This window comes from Gouania willdenowi, chromosome 6 (assembly GCF_900634775.1).
Source record: "Gouania willdenowi chromosome 6, fGouWil2.1, whole genome shotgun sequence".
Lineage (NCBI taxonomy): Eukaryota > Metazoa > Chordata > Actinopteri > Blenniiformes > Gobiesocidae > Gouania > Gouania willdenowi.
The window spans coordinates 2,214,115-2,237,897 of NC_041049.1; the positions used below are offsets into that span (position 1 = coordinate 2,214,115).

Sequence of the window (23,783 nt, forward strand, 5' to 3'; positions counted from 1 at the left end):
ACCTATTCATCGTGTTTTGAGTCATTCTTTGTATAAGTGACGACGTGTTTGTCAGTTGTCAAATAAAAAAAGGAAATAGTTCCTTTTATTTTGAAAAGCAGAGCTCACGGGCTCGTGTTAGATGCAAAACCACGCGCTTTGTTTGCCTCAAAGTAGAAACACCTCGTTGCCATGACGACGCACCGTAAATCGCCCGAAAGTGTCGTGAAGCTGACAGAAAGTGAGCCATGCAAAGAAAGTGAGTTCAAGAAGAAGCTCCGAGTCCGACCGAGACCGGGTCCGCGAACCAAGCCCGGGGGTTGTGACCGCGCATGCGCAGCAGCAGCATGTCCTCCGAGCAGCTCGTAGCCATCGTGACGGATGAGAAGACCTACGAGGTGGAGAAGAAGAAGCTGATCGAGCAGAGCGACTACTTCCGGGCTCTGTTCGGCTCAGGGATGAAAGAATCGATTCAGGACTCGATTCGACTTCATGGCCTTAGCGGAGCCGGATTGGACCTGGTTCTGGACTTCATCAACACCTCCGAGGTCCAGGTGGAGAACCAGAGCCTGGAGGACCTGATGGAGACAGCCTCCTTCCTGCAGGTCACACACACACACACACACACGCACACGCACACACACACACACACACACACACACACACACACACACACACACACACACACACACACACACACACACACACACACACACACACACACAAAAAAGGGGTAAAAAAATAAAGAAATCGAAGGACATTTAGTATTTGTCACTTATTGCTTAGATGTATTATTGTTGTTGTATTATTATTGATCTTGTTTTATTGTTTACAACTGTAACGTGTGCACTTGTATTTAATCCTGATTTAATTAACAGTCTTTTACTTCATTATGTACATTTTCCTTCGTTGTTTAGAGTTTATTCTTTTTATTTGTAATATTTCTTGAGCATCTGTAACTCAAGTAATTTCCCCCTGGGATAAATAAAGAACTTCTGATTCTGATATTGTTGATGCCTTCCATACTTTATGTCTAATTTAGACAATATTTAAAAAATCGAATCGAAATCGCAATATTTGTCAGAAAAATTGCAATTAGGTTTTTTGTCAAAATCGTGCAGCTCTAAAGTTGTAAGTAGCACAATGGAGGATCTCTGAAAACCTCAAAATTTGTGATTGAAATGTGTTTCCGTGAGTTTTATGGATCAAATAAGCACATGTTTATGAGGGAGATTTTTGGGTCACCGTGGTAACCAGAGACTGAGTGTGTGTTTACACCTGACCAGACGAGCCGGACTTTCCGATAAACAAACCCTGTCGTGAGCCAAAGAGAACTGATGTGAAAAAGCCTCGAGAAGGTGGAAGTCGTCCTTGATTTGGGTTCTTGAGTTTCTACATTATTCAATAGAAGCAAGAACTTTGTTCTAGTCCTGGAGGTGTAAAGAAGTGGACTAAATCTAGTCCATTAAAGAATCTCATCTGTCCTCCAGAACAGAAAGAGTACAAACACTAAAAGCTAAGGTTCCTTATCTGATCAGTGACACTGCCTTCTTCTTGCAGGTCACTTCCATCTTGAAGATCCTCGTCTCAGAGATACGACCTGATAACTGCGTGGATCTCTTTAAGCTGTCTGAGATTTATGGAACCCACGACCTGCGAAGCGAGTGCCTCCGATTCATGAGCTGCGACTATCACCCCATGCTGAGGAGGTCCGAGTTCGGCACGCTGCCCCCCACTGTCCGGGAGCTGGTTCTGGAGATGCGTCTGAAGGGTTCCTCTACCTTGGTGGCCATTGGAGACTTTACCCCCCTGAACCAGGACGTGTCTGAGGATAGGCCCTGGTCCATGCTGACGTACTCGGAGGTGGATCAGCGCTGGAAGCCTCTGAGCAGCGACCTTCCTCCTGACATGCTCAATGTCCGAGGCTTTGGATCAGCCGTTCTGGATAACTACCTGTTTATCGCAGGCGGGTACCGGGTCACCAGCCAGGAGATCTCCGCCGTACACTGTTACAACGCCAACAGGAACCAGTGGAACCAGATGACCCCGCTCAACCAGAAGAGGTTCATTTACAAACTCATTGTCACCTGAACAGACAACTTTGTTCTAACAACCAGAGAAAAAGTTCTCTTAGGTTGTGACAGTACTTGGTCTTAAACTTATGACGTCCCCTGTCCTTTGTTGACAGACATTAGGAACACTACGTTCAAACTGCATAATTCTGATATTTTTGTGTGATTGTTCATATTACATATCAATGCGTCTTCAATCAGTTTGGAGTATGAGCAGAATGCGACCCTGAAGTGACGCACATGCGCAGAAGAGGTCCTAAGGTGACCCATGACCCCACAGGCACGTACGGTGTTTACGGAAGTAAATATGAAGGTGTCCAGTGTAGGACTGTGTGTCACGCTGAGAAATGTTCTTTTCAACAGAATTCAGCACTACAGCTGCAACTAACGATTATTTTCATAATCAATTAATTGGTCAATAAATTAATCAATGAATCAGATTTTTTTGTAAAACACAGTTTATTTATAAAACACATTTAAACCCTGCTTAAGCTGATTAAACTTAGTGTCTCTCACACACAAACATTCGTGGTGCGTGCACACAAAAATCTCTGCAGATGAATCAAACGGCTCTGCGTCACGGCCAGTGACATAAATCACACGATGCAACAAATTGATAATGAACATCATTGCCAACACTTTTATTAGTATATTTTTAACGATTTTATGGATTTGTTGTTGCAGCCTTATTCAGCACTTCATAACTTTGGAAGTAAAAAAAAGAAGAGCCAGGTTTATCGCTCTAGCCGTTTGCTGTGATGCTACTACATCGTCAACAGTGGTGATGATGTAAGAGTCAGATAGAAAGCACCTCGGCCGTCCAGACTGCAGTCACGTGCAAAAAATCACATACGTATCGGATTTAGGACCACATATGAAAGTAACCTGCGTCGGATTTGAAAAAATCACAATTGTGCTGTTCAGACTGTCTTTAACAGATCGGATACAGGTTGCATATGGGCAAATAGATTGGATTTGGATTGCATTTGTCTGCAGTGTGAACGTAGCTGGATAGACCTTTACAGGTTTTGGTTATCCCTCCATTGCTCATCCCATCCTTGTTCTTCTCCGTCAGGTCCAACTTTAAGCTGCTGGCGGTGCGGGGGAAGCTTTATGCCGTGGGCGGGCAGTGTCTGAGCACGGTGGAGTGTTACAGCCCTGAGACAGACTGGTGGACCTTCGTCTCGCCCATGCCCGACCCGTTAGTCGAGTTCTCCGCCTGCGAGTGTCAGGGCATGATCTACGTCATGGGTGGTTACACCGCCAGAGGTGGCTTGGTTTCTCATTCGATCTGTTCATTGTGGTTGTCCAAAGAATCCCTGACCTGAGTAGTTTTTTTTAATGTCTCACAGACAGAAACACCAACGTCCTGCGCTACTGTCCCTCCTCCGATGCCTGGACCGTGTTTGGCTCCTGCTCGACTCACATCCGGAAGCAGCAGATGCTGTCGGTGGAGGAGACCATCTACCTGGTGGGGGGCTACACCCACGAGCTGCAGGCGGCACAGCAGACGGACGACGTGCTGACGGTCCAGTCCTACGATGTCGGCACGGGCTGCTGGCGCCGGCTCAAGGAGAACACGTCCAAGTGGGGCCTGAACCTGAGCTGCTCGCTGCACAATGACGGCGTCTTCATAATGAGCCGTGACGTGGGGCCGTCGTCTCGCCTCGAGCACCGAGTCTTCCTCAAGTACAACATCTTCTCGGACGCCTGGGAGGCCGTCCGACGCTTTCCGGCTCACGGACAGAACATGCTGCTCTGCTCGCTGTACCTCCCGCAGTGACAGGACTGGAACGGGACCAACAGACCCACACAATGACCTCCGTGCCTTTGAAACGCAAAAACTCACGAGTGAAAACACTTTGTGTGCAGCAATGATTTTCTGTTCTTCTGAAAAACTAAAGTCACCAAAACTCATCTACGTTAGGATCGATCAAAGTTAGCCACCAGATAACATGATCACCAGTCAAACAGTAACATTACTGGTATGCATGCTCAATTTGTTGTGTCCAACGTGTTAAACAAAATGTGTCATTAGATAACATGATCACTAGTCAAACCATAACACTAACTAGTGCTATGCATGATGTGTCAGTGACTATTCACCAGATAACTTGATCACCAGTCAAACCTTTACACTAACTGGTTCACGCGCTCAATTTCAGAAACTTGTCACAGGATAACATGATCACCAGTTGAACCGTAACCTCGTCCACTGATTGGTTGTCTCACTCACAGTCTAATGCTGACAGATTATTTTGTGCCTTCTTAAACCTCACGCATGTTTTTATTATGAAAAGCACCAAAAGTGACCAACGTGTTTTATTTTTGTTTGTTTGTTAAACTGTTTATAAAATAAAGACAAAGAAAGACTTTAGAATTGGTTTTGTTTTATTTTGTTAAAAGATGTTGGATGATAAAACTGCTTTTGATGAAAGTATTTCAAAATAAAAGCTGGTTATATCTGATGTATTTATTATTTGATGATATAATGCTTTTCATGTCAAATAATTACCATGTATACTGTAAAGTTTTAATAAAAAATAGATAAAGTGGATATTTTAAAAATGTAACACATTTCTAAATAAAAAATTAAGAATATAAAATGAGTAATCACATGTTACCAAAGCATGATAAAGTTAGAAACTTTAAGGTGTCAAATATTCAGAAAATTGTTAAATTAGAATTATTAGATTCATTTCAACTGATATGGACATCACATTTACATTGGTAACCCAGATGTAGTGTTTTGAGTGTTAGCATATGTGCTCATTTACAAAACCTGTCCACAGGAGGCTTTTAAAATTTTAAAAGTAACAGAAATAATAAGAAAATAAGGAGGAAATTTACACTACACAAAACATTACAAAATAAAAGCAATATCCAAAGTTATATACAGCCATTAGTCACAGGGCAGAGGCGACAAATGTTCATTATATAATAATTTTTTTTAAAATAAATTCATAATGTATATAAATTAGTGGTGGGGCTCGTTTAAAAATCTGAATAAATGAATAGGGGTTCATATTGTGGTAGGGGCCACCAGGGGGCAGCACAGTGGCCATCATCACATTCTCATGATGTGTTTGGATGATTTTATAAAAAATGTATTTCTCAGGAAGGAGGAGATGAATGAAGTGAACATGACATTAGTGACACAGAAACACTGGAAACTGCTTTAATGAAGGATCAATATTGTCCTTCACTGAAAGTGTGTCAGGGTGAGCGTCACTGGGAGGATGAGGAAGAGGAGGGGAGAGAGAGAGAGAGAGAGAGAGAGAGAGAGAGAGACTCCCACCATCCTCACAGAGAGAAAGCACAGAGACAGAAACAGAGAGAGATGCACATCAGAGACTAACCAGAACAGAATCCCACAGAGGGACCATCATCACCACCACCATCATCATCATCCTCTTCAGCCATGAGTGAGATGAAGAAAGCAGACCTGGCCATCAGAGACAAAGCCATCCTGCACCAGCAGAGACGCTTAAAACAAGCAACACAGTTCACACACAAGGACTCAGCAGACCTGCTGCCTCTGGACGGACTCAAGAGACTGGGGACGTCCAAGGACCTGGTGAGTCCCCACGAGGACACACACACACACACACACACACACACACACACACACACACACACACACACACACACACACACACACACACACACACACACACACACACACACACACACACACACACAGTGCATTTATCACTTCAAAGGTTTGAACCAATCACATTCCTCCTTTTCTGCATCATTATTACTCACCATCATCCAGGGGTCACAACCTTCAACATCTGCAATAGACTGGGACTATGAACACATGAATAACATTGTTTATGTATATGTTCACCATTATTTATATGATCGCTATATAATGAGCTGATGATGTAAACAGCACTAACATAAGGAAGAGCTGAGCTCAATGTAGCAGGCTGCTAAACAGCTTCATATTTACTGAGGAATAACATTATAACCCAGTACAAACTAGTATAACCCTGATGAACCAATATAATTATTAATGTCATATTCTCTGAGCAATACCAGTATAACCTAGTATAAACCAGTATAACCTAGTATAACCTAGTATAAACCAGTATGAACCAGTAAAACCTAGTATAAACCAGTATGAACCAGTATAACCTAGTATAAACCAGTATGAACCAGTATAAACCAGTATAGAAACCAATGTCATATGAGGAATACCAGTATAACCTAGTGTAACCTCTTTGTATGAACCAGTATAACCCAGTATAAAAATGAATGTCATATGAGGAATATCAGTATAAATTAGTAAAACCTCTTAGTATAAACCAGTATAGCCTACTATATACCAGTATAAACCAGTATAGAAATTACTGTAATATGAGGAATATCAGTATACATTAGTATAACCTCTTAGTATAAACCAGTATAACCCAGTATAATAATATAAGCATTTAAAGCAGCAGTGGTGAGGCCCCTTCTGAAGAAGAAAGGTTTAGATTTGAATCATTTAAACCATTTTCAAGCAACATTTTAGAAAAACTTGTTTTTATTCAACTGAATGACTTATGAGCTGATTTTAATATTTTTGAAAAGTACCATTGTGGTTTTAGGGAGAACCTGGATTTTACCAGTGTTGGTTCTACTGGACCTTAGACCACACCATTCTTCATAATAGACTCAAATACCTGGTGCTGTTCATAAATGGTTTCACAGACATAACTTTTATGCTAAGTTTGGATATGTTCTGATCTAAGGTCCATGAAACAACATGTGGTATGCCTCAGGGATCCATTGTAGGCCCTGTTTTATTTAATCTATATGTTCTCTCTTGGTGATGTCATCAGAAGGCACGCTTAAGCTGACGATACACAGCTGTATATCTCTGTGTCTCCTGATGACACTAGTCTAATGGATGCTCTTTTTACCTGTATTTTAAATATCAAATCCTGGATGGCAGAAAACTCTTTCAAGCTCAATCTGGACAAAACTGAAGTTTTAATTCTGGGTCCTGAGGCCCAGAGAGAGAAACTTTTACCCAAACTTCAAACTGCATCTTTGATTCCTCTATAAAAGCTGGGCGTTTTTTTAGATTCTGAGCTGACTTTTATCCCTCACATTAAAATTATAGCAAAATTAGGTTAAATATGGAGACGCTAATACATGCTTTTATCACCAGTCTAATTGACTACTGTAATGCCCTGCTTTCTGGTCTTCCCAAAAAGAGTATTTCAAGTTTACAGTTATTACAGAATTCGGCAGCACGTGTCCTGATGAAGAACAGGAGGCGGGAACACATGAAACCCATTTAAATAATTATCTTTCATGTTGTTTTCATAGTTTTAGGTTTATCTTTTATAGTTTTAGAATGATCTCTTATGTTGTTTTTATAGTTTTAGGATTACTATCCAGTGTTTGCTCTGCACTGGGGGCTGTGATGGGTGCTGTCTGTCTCGTGCCCCTCAGTGATGGTGAATAGCTTCTGGACTGGGGGGGTCTGTCTCGTCGGTCTGTGTCCTGCTCCTGGTGCAGACGGCTTCTTGTGACGTCTCCTTACCTAGATCTGATCTGTACCCAGCCATGTGCCATTGTGCTTATTTTAACCTGTGTGTCTGTGTGTGGTGGACGGGGTTTGTACGGTGTGGATGTTTGATTTATTTTTTATCTTTGTAAAAGCACTTTGAGCTAAAAGCACTTTTAATAAATAAAGATTGATTTGATAAACCCAGTATAACCAGTATAACCCTAGTACAAACCAGTATAAACTTGCATAAATCACTATAAATCAGTATAATCCAATTTAAACCAGTATGAACCAGTATTTTATTAATTTCAATTTATTGATTATTTAAAAGTGATAATGCACATTAATAAACAGACATGATGTAAATAAGTCAAAGGAGGCTAGTTTTCATCTGGTGTCCGTGGCCACATTTTAAAAGGCAACTTAGAAAATAAAATGTATTAAAATACAGAGAGAATCCAACCTGACAAAAGAGAACACGAACCCAGTATAAACCAGTAAAACCTAGTATAACCCAGTTGAATCCAGTTTGTTTATTTAACCCAGGATTTATTTATTTCTCCTCTGCTCGTTATGTAAGATACAGTTTGTTTTGCTGCTCATCTCATCAGCTGGAGGTCGTTTCACGCTCAGTGTCATCATGTCAGAGTGAGATCAGCTCAGAGCCTCAGGGGAACATCACTGGTACCAAACCAGTGATCAAATACTAGTCCAAACATCTAACAGACCTTCATGTCAGTCTGACAGTATATATTATCATTCATTTAATATTCATACACAGTACAGGTGCTGGTCATATAATTAGAATATGATGAAAAATTTGATTTATTTCAGTAATTCTATTTAAGAAGTGAAACTTGTATAATGTATACATTCATTTCACACAGACTGATAGATTTCAAGTGATTATTTATTCTAATGTTGATGATTATAACTGACAAATAATGAAAACCCTAAACTGAGTATGGACAAATTTCAATGTATGTGTACCAACACACACACATATATATATGAATGTATATACTACACAATTTATATATAATATAATTAGCTTTAATATAAAAAATGAAATATTTATATATTGTATATTTATTATAATCTTTGTTTCAGTATTTTTATTACTCTTTACATCAGTTATTTTTTAAACCAGCAACTGTTTTCTTTATACAGGAACATAACTGACGTTAGCTCACGTATGTAGCCTGTGCTGCTAAAGCTATCAAACAGAGGCTCATTTTAAACCCAGTAAACAGTGGCCGTGCGCTGTGTTGCCAGATTAAGCTGCTACTTCTGCCCATAAACTGTTCAATAAACCCAACCTGGCAACACAGCTTCTGCTTTAGTTCACTCTCCTGTTGCTGCTATCTTTCATATTTTTCTTTATCACAATCACGTCTTATGTCCCTGTAAAGAAAATAATTGCTTACTCACTTCCTCCATGTTCGGGTTAGCTTAGCACATATCTTAGCACATATCTTAGCTGTGGACTGAGCAGGGTCAAACAGTATAGGGGCGGGGCTAATTTATGGTCACCATTGATAATTATCCTCATTTCTTATGAATGGCCAATGTTCTAAATATACAATAATTGGCTCTGAGCAGCAGCTAATCATGACGTGCTAAGCTGTGGTTACATAATGTGTCTTATTTTGAAAATCCAAAGAATGGTTAGAGCTTCAGGAGGTGAAACAGTGACCTGTAATTTTCTCTCTCTGCACGTCTCGCTGCAGCTCAGCTGTACGTCGCCTCGTGCTCATCCTCTGAGCTGCAGGCGTGTGCACGAGCGTGTGCACGTGTGGCCAATGCAGAACATCTGAGCTCTGGAAAGGATCTGATATATTTACACAACTAAGAAATATACCAACCAATCACATGACTGCACTTTAGAGGATCTATTCTAAATATGTCTGTGACAATAACAGATCTATTCTTTATACATCTGTAGAAAAAGAGAGGAACAAACCAGTTCTTCATAGGTCTATGTAACAAGGACATGAACAGATCTATTCTTTATACATCTGTAGAAAAAGAGAGGAACAAACCAGTTCTTCATAGGTCTATGTAACAAGGACATGAACAGATCTATTCTTTATATGTCTGTAACAAGGAACAGATCTATTCTTCATACATCCGTAACAGATCTATCCTTCATAGGTCTATGTAACAAAAGACATGAACAGATCTATTCTTTATACATCTGTAGAAAAAGAGAGGAACAAATCAGTTCTTCATAGGTCTATGTAACAAAGGACATGAACAGATCTATTCTTTATACAGCTGTAACAAGGAACAGATCTATTCTTCATACATCCGTAACAGATCTATCCTTCATAGGTCTATGTAACAAAGGACATGAACAGATCTATTCTTTATACAGCTGTAACAAGGAACAGATCTATTCTTCATACATCCGTAACAGATCTATCCTTCATAGGTCTATGTAACAAAGGACATGAACAGATCTATTCTTTATACAGCTGTAACAAGGAACAGATCTATTCTTCATACATCCGTAACAGATCTATCCTTCATAGGTCTATGTAACAAAGGACATGAGCAGATCTATTCTTCATACGTCTGTAGTAAAAGAGAGGAACAAATCAATTATTCATAGGTCTATGTAACAAAGGACATGAACACATCTATTCTATATGTCCTTAACAAGTTACAAATCTATTCCTTATACGTCTGAAGGAAAAGACAGGAACAGTACTATTCTTTATCTGTCTGTAACAAGGAACATATCTATTCTTTATACATCTGTAACGAATAACTTATCTATTCTTTATATGTCTGACAGAGGAACAGATGTATTCTTTATACATATAAAACATGTAATTTATCTTTCATAGGTCTATGTAACAAAGGACAGGAACAGATCTATTCTCCATATGTCTGTAACAGATCTATTCTGCATTGGTCTATAGGAAAGGATAAGAACATATCTGTTCTTCATAGGTCAGTGACACATCTATTTTCATCTATCTATGTGTTGGAGCGTCTCTCGTCTCGTGGTCCCTGAACGCACCGTGAGGATGTGTTTATTCTTAGTGTTTCTTCCTCTGTGTGTGTGTGTGTGTGTGTGTGTGTGTGTCTGATAGAGGAGGAAACTGTGTCTGAGCAGCAGGAGGATAAAAATACACACACACACACACACACACACACACACACACACACACACACACACACACACACACACACACACACACACACACACACACACACACACACACACACACACACACACACACACACACACACACACACACACACACACACACACACACATCAGAAAACATTTCTTAGCCAGTGGCGCCAAAACAAACGCACAAAACAACTCCAACTGTACACAAGAACACAACAAACACAAAAACAAGATACTAAAATAAACAAAACTACTCCAAAATATAAATAAAGATTATATCAAATCACCTCAAAAATACAAATAATGACAACAAATACACAAAATGACAACAACACACAATAAGACAAAGAAAATCACTCCAAAACACACAAAAGGATCCTTTTCTGACTCAGAGTGTATGCCAGAATAATTACATCATTTCTTCATTTTCCTAAAAGCCAGAGTTTGTTTGTTGTCCTTTTTTCTTTTTTGTCTGTTTTTGGTCCTTTTTTTGTCTGTTTTCAGTCAGTTTTTGGTCCTTTTTGGTTTTGTCTGTTATTTGTCCCTTTTGTCTTTTTAGTCTGTTTTTGGTCTTTCACATGTGTTTGTAGTCCATTTTTCTCATTTATTTTCTGTTATTTGACCTATTTTGGTCTGTCTTTAGTCTGTTTATAGTCCTTTAAGACTGACTATAATCCTTTATCTGAGTTTTTTTGTCTGTTTTTGGTCCTTTTGGTCTTAAAGTGGGGGTTGCTTTTGGTGCTTTTTGGTTTTTTTGGGGTCTGTGTTTTGTCTGTTGTTTGTCCTTTTTGTCTGTTTTTGGTCTTCCACATGTGTTTGTAGTCACTTTTCTTAGTCTTTTAGTGTCCGTTGGTCCTTTAAGTCTTTTGTGGATCTGTTTTTGGTCCATTATTTGACTTTTGTGCTATGTTTTCTGGTTTTTTGGTCCTCTAAATCTGTTTGTATTCTTTTCTTACTTTTTAACTCTGTTTTTAGCCCTTATCGTCTGTTTGCTCAGATTTTTATTTATTTGCATGTTTTTTTTTTGTTCTGTTTTGTTGGTAACCAGTGGCTACTGTACGGCACATTGCGATCATCCGTTGACGACGAGGGCCGGAGTAACTAATGGTGCTTTAGTTTACAAATTCTCCAGTTCCACCAGGACAAACACAGGAGTGGCTCTTGCTGATTGGATGAATTAGGTGTCAATAAAACCAAATAATCTCCTGTAGAAGTTTCAAGACTTTCTTGTTGGAAGTGAGAAAAAGTGCTGAAGTTGTTCCAAAGCTGACTTTTGACATTTAGTAGGTGTTGCCCTATGGTGCACTGCATTACAGCCGTGACTCTTTGGCACTCAAACATGCAGCGATCAATGATTCATACGTGTGCACGCCTTGTTCCCATGTGCACGGAGGCACATGGCCAGTGTTTTATTCATGCGCTGACTCCACTGGGGGTGTTGGGTGACCTAACCTTTCCAAAGCCGGCTGTGCCTGACTCTGTGCTCGCAGAGCAGCAATGTGATTAACCAGCGAAAACACAATTTACCTTAACGTTATCCAGAGAGCGCAGACACCCACTGACACGTGTTGCTCTGAGAACACAAAGACCAGGAACGCTGTAGGCCTCAGGATAACAATACACTCATTTGTTTAGTCCTTTTTCTTAGTTTGTAGTCTGTTTTTAGCCATTTTTGGTCTGTTTTCGCTCCTTATTTGGGTTTGTTGTCAGTCTGTTTGGTCCTGTTGGTCTGTTTCTAGTTCATTTAGGCTCTTTCTAGTCAGTTTTTGGTCAGTTTTTTGTTGATATATTGTACTTATTGATTCTATTCCATTTTGTCTGTTTTAGGTCATTTTAGTCCTATTTAGATGTTGTTTAGGGGCTTTTGTTCTTTTTAATTTGTTTTACATCCTTCAAATCTTATTTTGGTCTCTATGTCTGTTTCCCTTCTGTTGTTAATCAGTTTTTTGTCCTTTAAGTCTTATTTTTAGTCCACTTTTCATTGATTTTCTCCAGCTTTTTTTTGGTCCTGTTACACAGGTTTTCAGCCTTTTACTGTATTTTCAAATGTGTATCATATGTTTGATATTTTTACATGCTTGTGTAAAAGTTTTTATTACGTAAGAATGTTAAAGGTATAAAATTTAAAAAAAAAAAGAGTAATGTCACTTTAGGGGCTCAGTAAAAATCTAAACATAAATCTTTACATTTCCCCTCAGATTGTTTTCCTCGTACTATTTTCTGACTGTGAATTTATTTGCTGATGTCTTTTCTTGTCGTGTCGTGTCCAGAATAAAACTTCTGTTAATTGTATTTCCTAAAAGAGTACAGTATGTTATTGAAATGTAAGTTTGCACAATTGGGTTATTATAATACAAATATTCAAAGCCATTTAAACATTCTTAGCATTGCCTCTGTCGACTCGCCTTTGATCATTTCTTGGAGAGCATCCAACGCTTCCATTGGTTTTAAAATGATTTTTTTAGGAAAAGCAGGAAACGCATTCAGCAAATGGACCTGACCGTCTTGTTGGTTATTTTCCCGCCTCCTAGCAACCTCACAGCATCGTGCAGCGCCGCCTACTGGAGGGAAACATCACGCGGCTGAGAGGCGAGGCCAAAGACTCCGGCGCCAGGGTCCGATCGCCGCTGGCCGACACCAAGGACGGCGCCGCCGAGGCCGAAGAGCGGAGCGAGAGCACGGCGGACGACTCCACGGAGGAGAGGGAGTCCTTAGAGGAGAGCGAGAAGAGCCTGCGGTCGGACGAGGAGGACGACGTCAGCGAGGCGGCTGCGAGCTACAAAGGCTCCGCCCCTCTCAGTGTGTTGGTCATACGGTGCAAGGTATTCAAAGATTGGGCCTGTTTGTCTCATCATGGATAATATCTATAACTTTCCTCTTTCTGTCACTCATTTACATAAAACCACCCAAACCTGTCGGTCGCCCCCAAAACAAAATGTCTATGAGAACAACATAATACACAAAACTCCAGAAACACAGAAAACGACAGAAAAATACACAAACTGTCAAGAAAAGTAGAAAAAAAACTTACAAAAAGATTAAAAATAAAAAAAACAATACAAAAAAACTTAAAATCATAAAACACATCAAATTACTACAAAAACCACAACATATACAACAGGACTTGAAAGACACACAAAAAGACAACAAAACTTTTCCATAATAATGAGAAAATCTATAAAATGAAAAACACACAAAGTCTCAAAAAAATGAGAAAAGGACTATAAACCCTTTGTTCTGTCCTGTATTAATGCTCTGATGGCTCATTATTCTAAATGCTGACATGAATGTTGATCATGTGACCCTCGGAACAGATACAATCACATGTTTGTGGCCCCCATTGTGATAGGTTTAAGACCGTAACCCAGGTTAAATAGAAGCTCCCTTTAACCCGTTACTGTGAAACATCACTGTTGTACAATCAGGATATTATGAGACATGATCACATCATGTCCTGAAGAATAAAAATGAGAAGAAATAGATGTTAATCTGTGAAGTTGGTTTCTCTGCTGCTGCAGACGGCCGTACTCGTCTGATTTACATTTACTCAGCACAGAGTAGGAGACTTCGACATCAAATACTGATCCACGTCTCACTGCCACATACAAGCTGGAAACAAGGCGAACAAAAAGAGCCCCACGGCGTCCAATGAGTCACCGCTCCACTTTCTCTTTAGAGCCAATGAAAGGCTGAGCGAGACCCCGCAGCTGTCAGCAGTGTGAGAGACATGTTCAGAGTGAGCACAACAAGCGTTTAAGAGGAAGGAGAGTTAGAGCCACTCTACAAAACCCCAAAGAGCCAATAAGAAAGACTGTGGGGGTCGTTTTATCAGATATGAAATAATGCTGATTAAAAAACCAGAGAATTTAAAACCAACCAAACAACTAATGCACACATAAGGGTCTTTCTACAGCCCACCCACTGTGCTCTCAAAAAAGTCTGACATTTTTACCAATTATTCCGTAATTATTCAATATTCATACTGTAAATGTTTAGTTTGATCTGATGAATATTTTTTTAGATATGGACAATTTAGTGAGAGGGGGTGTGTTATTACTGGTATAGTAATAAGCTCCACCTACTCTCTCAGAATATAGAAATAGATCTGCTATACATCCTATCTGGTGGACATGTCAGCTCCTCTAAATAGTGTGTGTTTGGGTCTGGAACATGTTTGGGTCTTCAGTAAACTACTTAGCATATGTCTCAGCTCCCTGTAATGTAATCAGCTTAGAGCTATGAACATAGACTGTTCACATCACTAATGATTAGTCACAGATATACATTGGTTCTAGGGTCACACGCTCTGGAAATATTAATAAAATATACTTTTGTTTTACTTTTTTCATTAGCCCATAACTGCATGTGGGAATGGAAGAAAAAAACATCTGATCTGTTTTAATTAATAACATAAACGTTAATCTTTATTAGGATATAAAACAATTTGTCTTTATGCGACTTCTTCATTTCTTATCCCAACTTTCACCACTCGCTGATATTGAAAATCCTTTACATGAGGCAATGCATCCAAACATATGAAAACAAACCACAACGGATAAAGAAATCTTAGTGGGATTTGAACCCAACACCCTAAGTTATGGTGGAAACCTCTGAAGTCACTAGACACACATCGACAAGACACGTGAGATGGGAAACTCAATTTGTTATTTGACTAGTTGTGTCTCTGTATATTTTAGTTGTCATTTTGTATTTTTCTGTTATTTTTGAAATAATTTATCTGTTATCTTGTGTTTTTTGAGAATTTTTGTGGTTTTGGAGTCACCTTGTTGATAGGTTTTTGTTTTGTGTGCTTTTGTTGTCATTTTGTACATTTTTCTCTCATTTTGTATTTTTTGTGGTATCTATAATATCTATCTCTATGTAGTACCGTATATCTTTATAATAGGTATCTATCTCTCTATATATGTACTGGTAGTCTATAATATCTATCTCTATATATAGTATCTATCTATGGTTTTTATCTAGAAAACAGGATGAATTCATGGAACCAAACTAGAATAAATAAATAAGCATTAAACACAGTAGTGTGGATAAAAACAGGAGCAACGCTGCACTTTGGAGCTGAACATGTGATGGTTTATTAATGTTTTACTGGTTTGTCAGTGAACCCAGCAGAGGAAGTGATCAGCAGCAGCTGATCTGTCAGATTGAGCAGCAACTGATTAACTTCATTAGTCAGTGTTTGTTGGAGTGGAAAAAAACAGCAGCATGTGAGGGAGGAGCTTAACCTTCCAGTTCACTTGTTTACACCTGAGGTTCTCAACCGTGGGGTCAGGACCCCATTTGGGGGTCACCAGATGCCTTCAAGAAACTAAATTTGTTTTGCATATTTTTGCCCTTTTTCTCCAACTACTGTACACCAAACTCACCATATTAGTATTAGACAATTCAATTCTTATTATTTTTCTTCTGTAACTCCTCCTAGGCTATTAATGCAGCGCTAATGACATGTATGTCATCTCATAGGGCTTTTTTTGGAGCCAAAATATCAAGGTCAAGGTCGCGTCAAGTGTCAAAAACCAACATTTTCCATAACTCTATGAATATTTATCATACAAGTTGAATGCTTACATTTATGAAAAGCTCATCTCAAGTGGAGTATTTTATTTTGTTGGACCAAAGCTGTACGACCTACCAGTAAAAACATCGGTAGGGATCAAAGTTCATGGCGTCACAAAAAAAAATAAAAATAAACTAAAACATACTTTTTTCTATAACTTGGCCACAAATGGAGATCCAGTGCTCAGACTGGTACCATTGAACAACATTTCCTTTCAATGTGTGACCTTGACATTCACTCAAGGTCATATTTAAGGTCAAGGTCAGTCTTCTGTTTTTCCTGCATTATTACTTTAAATGTAATTAGTAAAAAGAACAAACCTAGTTGAACCTATTTCCATCTTTAAGATGACTATAATAATAGTAAACTTCCTGGATAACAGTGGATATTATTATCGTGTTTTTCTTGGTAGTTTATCCATTAAGTTTAACCACGTTAATAATGTTGGTAAAGGATTAAAATGTGTTTGGTTTCCTTCCCAGTGCTGCGAGGCTGAAGTCAAGGCCTCCATCAACACCAGCAGCCAACACACACACATCTCCTCCTCCTGCTGTCAGAGGCTGGGGTGAGTGTGTGTGTGTGTGTGTGTGTTTACACATTCCCTTCTGTGCGTTTGTTGTGTAAATACACTCAGACTACAGATCATCCATTAGCAAAGTTCATCTTCAAGAAAACATGAGCTACAATAACACCAACACGGTTCTTAGATTATTAACATTTACTTCATCAAAATATACTTAATTATTATTATTAGAACTAACACTGTCTTATATTGTCGGTGCAAATTTTTCAAACAAAGGTTTAACTAAAAACAACAAATGAGATCAGCTAAAAGCTAAACTACACACTTACATGTGATTGGCTGGCTCCAGATGCAGCTGAAATTAGAGTATTGGGTCTCTGGTTGCTGTGGTAACAAGACGCAGCTGCTCCTTAAGTGGATTTTGTTGCCATGGTGACGAAAGTAACAACATACTTACAGTTTAGTTAGTTTCAGGCATTAAAACGCCCTTTTCTGTTTTTTTTTAAATTAAGATTTATAAATCTTATATTGTGGCTTCTTGACCACGAATTATGTTCACACTGACAGCCTTTTATTTTATTATTATTATTTTTGCACATTGTTTCTCTTGTGTTAAGTATAGATTAACTATTTTGTTTGAAGTGTGTTGTAATATTCTGTGTGAAAGTTTTAGTCCTGGTTTGGTGCTTTGTTTTATCAGTAATTATTGTTATTTGTCATACTTTCTCAGAATGTCATTCATTCTCTCTGTTTTTAATCATTTTTATATTTTAGGTTGTTTTTTAAAATCTGGCAAAGGACACCAAATGAGAACTCGCCTAAAATCTGGCTCCTTTACAGCATGTCTGTTTATTAATATGCATTACCACTTTTAAATAATCAATAAATTCAAATTATAATGAAAAGCCTTTTGTTTATTAAAACAATCGTCTCCAGACTTTCGCTACTTTTACAAAATGCCAGAAAAAATGTCATTCTCTAAATACTTTGACCTTTATTTACCTTCTTTGTCTTTATGTGTTGTGATGGTATTATAACCAATATCTCTGTATATCCTTGATAGTATTTTATTTGCAACAACCATTTGTAATAATCTTTTACAGTGACCCTGTGTGCCACTGATGCAACTTCAAATAAAATGTATTACTATTATTATTGGAGGTATTTCTAAATGATTTCTTTGTTTTCGGTGATTTCCAGTCTAGTGCCGAGTCAGGACAGCTCGGCGTGCGATTCCGTGGACGACTTCCAGCTGCAGTTCGGCCGACAGACCGTCCAATGTTCAGCCTTTGTTAAAGGTACGAGCATCAGTTTTGTCATTTCTCCCCAAAAATCCACTTTACTGAGCAGTTTAAAGTTTAGGGTAGTTTCTGTTTATTCCGGGCTATTGAACGCAGCGCTGTATTACCGCATTCCAATAATTTAGCAATTTTCCAAGAAAATTATTTATGTAAAGGCTGCTCTGTGACACACCCTTTTGGCTGGTGAGTGTCAGCCAATCAGAACGAGCAGGTAGGAGGGCTGATGTATTCCTGTTAATGGAGGTTTCCGTGTATTTACGTGTATTCTGATCAGTTTCAACTGATGAGTTTCCATCTCCACATGAAATCCCACCCTCACTGCCCCGCCTCTGCATATCAGTCCATTTACAGCTTTTTACTGGAACCTTCCTGATATACCACTCCCTCCGCTTCTGTTCACCATCGCCTCAGCAGAGATCAGGTTTAGTCTGGACTCCGTCAGAATACAAACACGATCGCTTCTGAACAAACGTAACGTGGTTAATTGGCAATTTTATGCTGTTTATTGTTTCTTCCTATTCATTATCTCTCTTTCTCTCCGTGTGTGTGTGTGTGTGTGTGTGTGTCCGTTATGTGAGTCGTCAGTAATATTCTGCCTCCTGACACCTGCTTTCACTGGACACGTTTGACTGACAGAAAAATACATACATAGAGCGCACCTCCACATTGGCTGCTCCCTCCACCTTAAAGGAAGAAAATAGCATCCTATATGTGGGAAAATACGGTATATGTCCTTTGATTCCACTCAACTAAATGTCCACATTGCTGCTGTAATACCTACCGCTGCCACCAGAGGACTCCTTAAACCTGGTTACGGTAGCTGCACTTTGATACCTTTTCCTCAGCCGTGGCATTAATAAAGCAATAATAGCTACGTCTTAAAATGTTACCTTCTTTCTCATCATTCCACATATCCGACACCACATTTTTTAAATGTTTTTTCCTAAAAAGGTCACTGTACGTCACCTTAAAACATATCTTATTGGTCATATCCTTAAAGTTGTTTACATTGACGTTGCAATGCTTATCAAGTTTCTCAACGTGAATTTGATTTTTCTTTTATTAGAAGCAATTCCAACACATGTCACAGTTCCGTACAGTTATATCAGGTATAGGCTACCTACGAAAAACCAACCATGATCTTTACGTCAGATACAAATAAAAAAAAGGAAGATTTATCATTAATTGTTCCAGAATGAGAACATAATTGAAATCATTTTAAAACCAGTGGAAGTCCTTAATCGGCCCAATACCGTATGGTTTGTTTTCTAGTTTCCATTGACTCAACCAACTTGAATAGATGCATATCGCCACCTACTGTACATGATTTACTGTATTTCATTACTTCCAAAATGTAATGGAATAAAGTGGGTCCTAAGGGCTCTGGCTGAGTTTGAAGAGAATCAGATGAAGCGAATCAGACTAGTTCGCACAAATGCGTTTTCAGGGCAAAACGCCATTTTTGGCAGTTGACCCTTGGGTCAGTGTGTTTGGGTTTGGGCGTAGTCATAATGGACATCTTTGTTCACCCTGGGGTCATTAATAAATGTAGCGAATTTTGTACGTTTATAATGGCTCCTTCTTTGAACTTTCCTGTTTTTAGACTCAACACCAGCTTTCAGAATGTGTCTTACCTTGGAGAGGTGACTTTAAGATTTTCTACATGGGTCCCCATTAATCAGCCAGAACCAAAACAATGTCTCAAAGTCAATGGATGTTCTCATCAGACCTAAAAGAGATAGCTGTACATTATCCCTCCTATGAAATACAATACATACCCACAAACTTGGTATTTCCTGTCAAAACTTATCTCCAGAGTTACAAAAAAACTCTAACAAATGTACTCACTGACTTTCTTGAACGTTGTTTCCTGAACGACTCCTCCTCTTCTTTTAGATGATGACGCGTTCGAGCTGTGCCTCGGCCTTCAGACGCTGTTGGAACTCAAAGTAAGGCTCTTATTTGCTTTGCTAGCATCGTGTTAGCCTCATCCAGCAATGTTTTGGTGTTCCAGCTGTAATGCCGTTAGCGTGTTGAAGATTTGAAAGCGTAATTGTATCACCGCGTTAATCTCTTTACAGTGCTGTCTGGATCTAAACCGTCGGATCCTGAAGCTGCAGAACGGCGACGAGCTGCCGTTTCTCCACCTACCGACCGACAGCCAGTGCCAACACGACTCCAACGAGAACCTGTGAAGCAGCAAAAAAAAAAGAAAATGCGCCCGATTTCCTTTGAAATCACCTAATCATTACTGAGAAAATCCGGCGTAGCTTTGGTTCTGGAGCGCTGAATCGAGGCGACTCTCACTGCCGGAACATGGACGGACGTCTCGCCACCGCCGTCTTCTGTTTACACCTTTTGGTTTTTTGGGGAGTTAAAAAATTCGGCAATGATTATCTCTCGTAATAAGTTAGCGTAGTTTAACAGAGAAAAATCAGATCTCTGCTCGATCGTTCATTCTTCATGTTTCTATTGTATATTTCAATCGTTTTGATTTGATGACCCTTCCAGATGTTTACACTGATTTTTGACAGAAAGAAAAGAACACAAATTTAGATTTGAAGGATTTGAAGGAATGGTTTCATGTTTGGGGACGAACAGTGAAAGTTCTCAACACTCGCTCTGTTAAATCATTTGTCAGGTTCTCTGAAGGAATTGAACTCAAAGATAAGCCATAGAATCTTGTTTGTGAGCGTAAGTGTCTTAATGTGTAATGGCTGTTCCTCACTTGCTACGTAGCTTTGTCCTTTTCACAAAACCTTTTGACGATGCTCTTTACTTTATTCTCTTACAAATGTTTGGATGAAAAAGTTTCAAGGATTTTCGAGGAAAACAGATTCACTCTTTAAGATAGCTTCACAGTTCTGCAAAAAAAGAGCTAAACATTGGGGATTTAGCCTAGTCCTAATTACTTTGTTAAAACAAAAACATGAAAATTGCCTCTCCCAGAAATGTATTGGGGACATGGACAACTGATACAGAAAACGTATAATCTTTGGCAAAATACTGAAGTTTTTTTTTCAGGAATCCCGAATACACAAGTCTTTAGCCAATCTTTAGATGCTCATCGGAAAATTGTCCAAAGCTGAGGAGCAGAAGTTCCATTCATCAAACGCTGACAACTGGTCGTGTATCTATCAAAGCAGTGAGGTCAGTAAGGGTGGAGATGGAGGTTGAATGGTACAAACTAGATTTCTATGCAACTGAACCATAACATTCCATCAAAGGACGCGGTACCAAGACGCGGTCATTCTTACTTTCATCCCAACTGCTTTACACTTGTTCTCTGAAAGCTCTGGTGTGAGAGGGCGAACAGGACAATGTCATCCACAAAGAGAGAGATTCTGTTTTGATTACCAATGCATTCCGGCAGACGCTACTCGCTTTTGCTCGACACCAAATGAAAATGAACCATAATGTTGGACAATATCAACAAAAAGCTATTTTCAAACATCTTTGATTATGATTCAATAAATAAAAAATTAGGACAAAAGAAAAGGCAAGAAACGTTTCGACAAACGCCAAATAGTCCGAGTGTTTGTCCAATCCCAAAGATGAAGCGGTTGAACATGATACTAAGACTTAGAAACATGGGTTTAAATCTCAACTATTCAAACTTGCGTTCCGAAAGCTCTTGCGTGAGATGACAAACAGGACAATGTCATCCACAAAGAAAGATACCCTGCTCTCAGTAGTCTATACACATCGCAGTGTGATCGTTAGCTTTGCTTGCCACCCGTCCATTAAAAGAAGAGTGAACACCAAACATAAGACGGTGATGTTTAGTAACAACCAAACATCCATTACTAGCATTAACTGTATTTACTAGTCAGTTGATGATATTTTGTTGAATAACATAAGAAACGCTAGAAAACAGCTTGGCTGCTTTCCTGTTTCCACATTGGCGTTCTAAGGACAATGAATAACTAATATTATCAATACGGAAACACACAAATTACAACAAAAGTATCCGAGTATAAACATTGGATTTTTTCAAGAACTTTGGGAGAATATTTACGATAATAAAAAACCTTTTAAAGGATGGATCGACATAGTAATTACTAGTATGACTGCATTAATTGGAAATATCTAAAATCCATACTAAATATGAGCAAAGTGCATTGATTTGGGAGTAAATCAAAAAAATTTTACTATCTCATCACTATGTCTTTAATTTAACAAGAAAGGAATAACATCAGGAAGTTCCCCAAACACTGAACCATATCTTTAAAAATCAGATGGATTTGTATAAAAATAAATATAAATACAGGAATCATTATTATATCTTTATTATAATTTCATCTAGATTTATCTACTACGGATGTTTGTTGCATTCACTGAAGATGAAAAACTGAAATGAGATAAAAAATAAGTAAATAAAAGAATTTGTGTTGTTTTTCTGTTCTTTTTTTTTGTGAATTAATGAGTCTTTTTTTATGGGAAATATTTTTTGTTTTTTTCTGAGTTGATGAGTTAAGTTTTTAACGGAAATTCAGAAAAACTGAAAAACATTTTCTATAAAAATGGGAATTTTTGTGCATTTATACTTATTTTTATCTCATCAGTTCAGAAAAAACTAAACTTTTTTTCCTTCAGTGAATGCAATAAGCTTCTGTAATCTACACTGTGTTGTCCTGAATTTATTATCCTGACCCGAGGACGACGCACATCGCTGCGTTTCTCCTCACATGGTTACATTTCCATTTTTGGAGCCAGAGATTAAATTAGAGCTTTTCCCCCCTAATGAATCCTTCCAAAAAAACTGATTTCTGGCTTTACCAGACGTCCAAACATTCCTTCTGCATGACTTTGTACGGTTCAGTCTGCATGTTGTTTGTGTACGACTCTGACTGTGTCACTACAAACGTCTAAAAGAGGCCCATTGATTGTTTTTCTCTTCTCGTTTCTCACGGGCGGAAAACAAACCAGAGTCGGTCCTATTTCTGAAACTGCCAATCCCGGCCACGACTCGGTGTTCATTTTTAACCCTCTTATTATCCTTAGGGTCAATTTGACCCCATTAAATGTTTATCATTCAAAAAACAATAGTAGACTTCTTTTTGCTTCATATTTCATGACTTTTCCAAATTTGATGGCTACAATCGATTAAATTATCACAAATAATTTTTTCCAATGTGCTGAACACAAATTGCACACATTGGTGTTCCTCTGGGGTCAATTTGACCCCAAGCTGTTTTATCTGTGTAAAACAGCCTTTTATCCAAATTATTCCTCACTGTGTTCTGTGTATTGCAATCTGCACACACACTCTTTCTTGAAAATGTCCTGTGCCTGACACAAAACTTGGTCAACAATTTTCTGAAAATAATTTTCTGGAGGTAAATATCCCTGGGGTCAGATTGATCCCAAGGGTAAAATGTGTTTGAGGATAATAGGAGGGTTAAACACTGTGTCGTCCAAACCGTCCCCTAACCTTCGTCTGTGAGCTATGAGGAACAGTCTGACCTGACGGATGCCAACCTCTGGTCAGTCAAACATAACGTGGCCGTTTGTCCCTCTTTGATGTAACAGTGACCCTCCACTCGTGTGAGAGCAGTCGGTGTATGACAGAAGTTTATTTTTGGTGTATTTTCTCTGACAATAAAGTACGTATTCTGGCTAGTTTGTGTTTTTAGCATCACTAATGAACAAAAAGTTCAAAAACAATAACAA

The 23,783-nt window shown here is 38.8% G+C and overlaps 2 protein-coding genes across 3 annotated transcripts; both read left to right on the forward strand.

Annotated features, from left to right (window-relative positions):
- Positions 1-204: 204 nt before the first annotated feature.
- On the forward strand, positions 205-4,426 carry klhl42 (kelch-like family, member 42). Its single transcript, XM_028450014.1, has 4 exons — positions 205-584; positions 1,540-2,042; positions 3,127-3,320; positions 3,404-4,426. Exons 1-4 carry the CDS (start codon positions 312-314, stop codon positions 3,832-3,834), a joined length of 1,401 nt encoding a protein of 466 aa, XP_028305815.1. The 5' UTR covers positions 205-311; the 3' UTR covers positions 3,835-4,426.
- Positions 4,427-5,328: 902 nt separating this feature from the next.
- On the forward strand, positions 5,329-23,732 carry nrip2 (nuclear receptor interacting protein 2). 2 transcript variants are annotated; one of them, XR_003674276.1, is made up of 7 exons: positions 5,329-5,628; positions 13,237-13,527; positions 16,769-16,851; positions 18,010-18,107; positions 18,451-18,834; positions 20,007-20,059; positions 20,192-20,275. XR_003674276.1 is itself a non-coding variant. In XM_028449717.1 (6 exons), exons 1-6 carry the CDS (start codon positions 5,473-5,475, stop codon positions 20,303-20,305), a joined length of 795 nt encoding a protein of 264 aa, XP_028305518.1. In that variant the 5' UTR covers positions 5,330-5,472; the 3' UTR covers positions 20,306-23,732. The 2 variants fall into 2 exon arrangements, 1 of the variants encoding a protein (XP_028305518.1); XM_028449717.1 differs by lacking the exon at positions 18,451-18,834 and having other exon boundaries at positions 5,330-5,628; positions 20,192-23,732.
- The last annotated feature ends 51 nt before the right edge of the window (positions 23,733-23,783 follow it).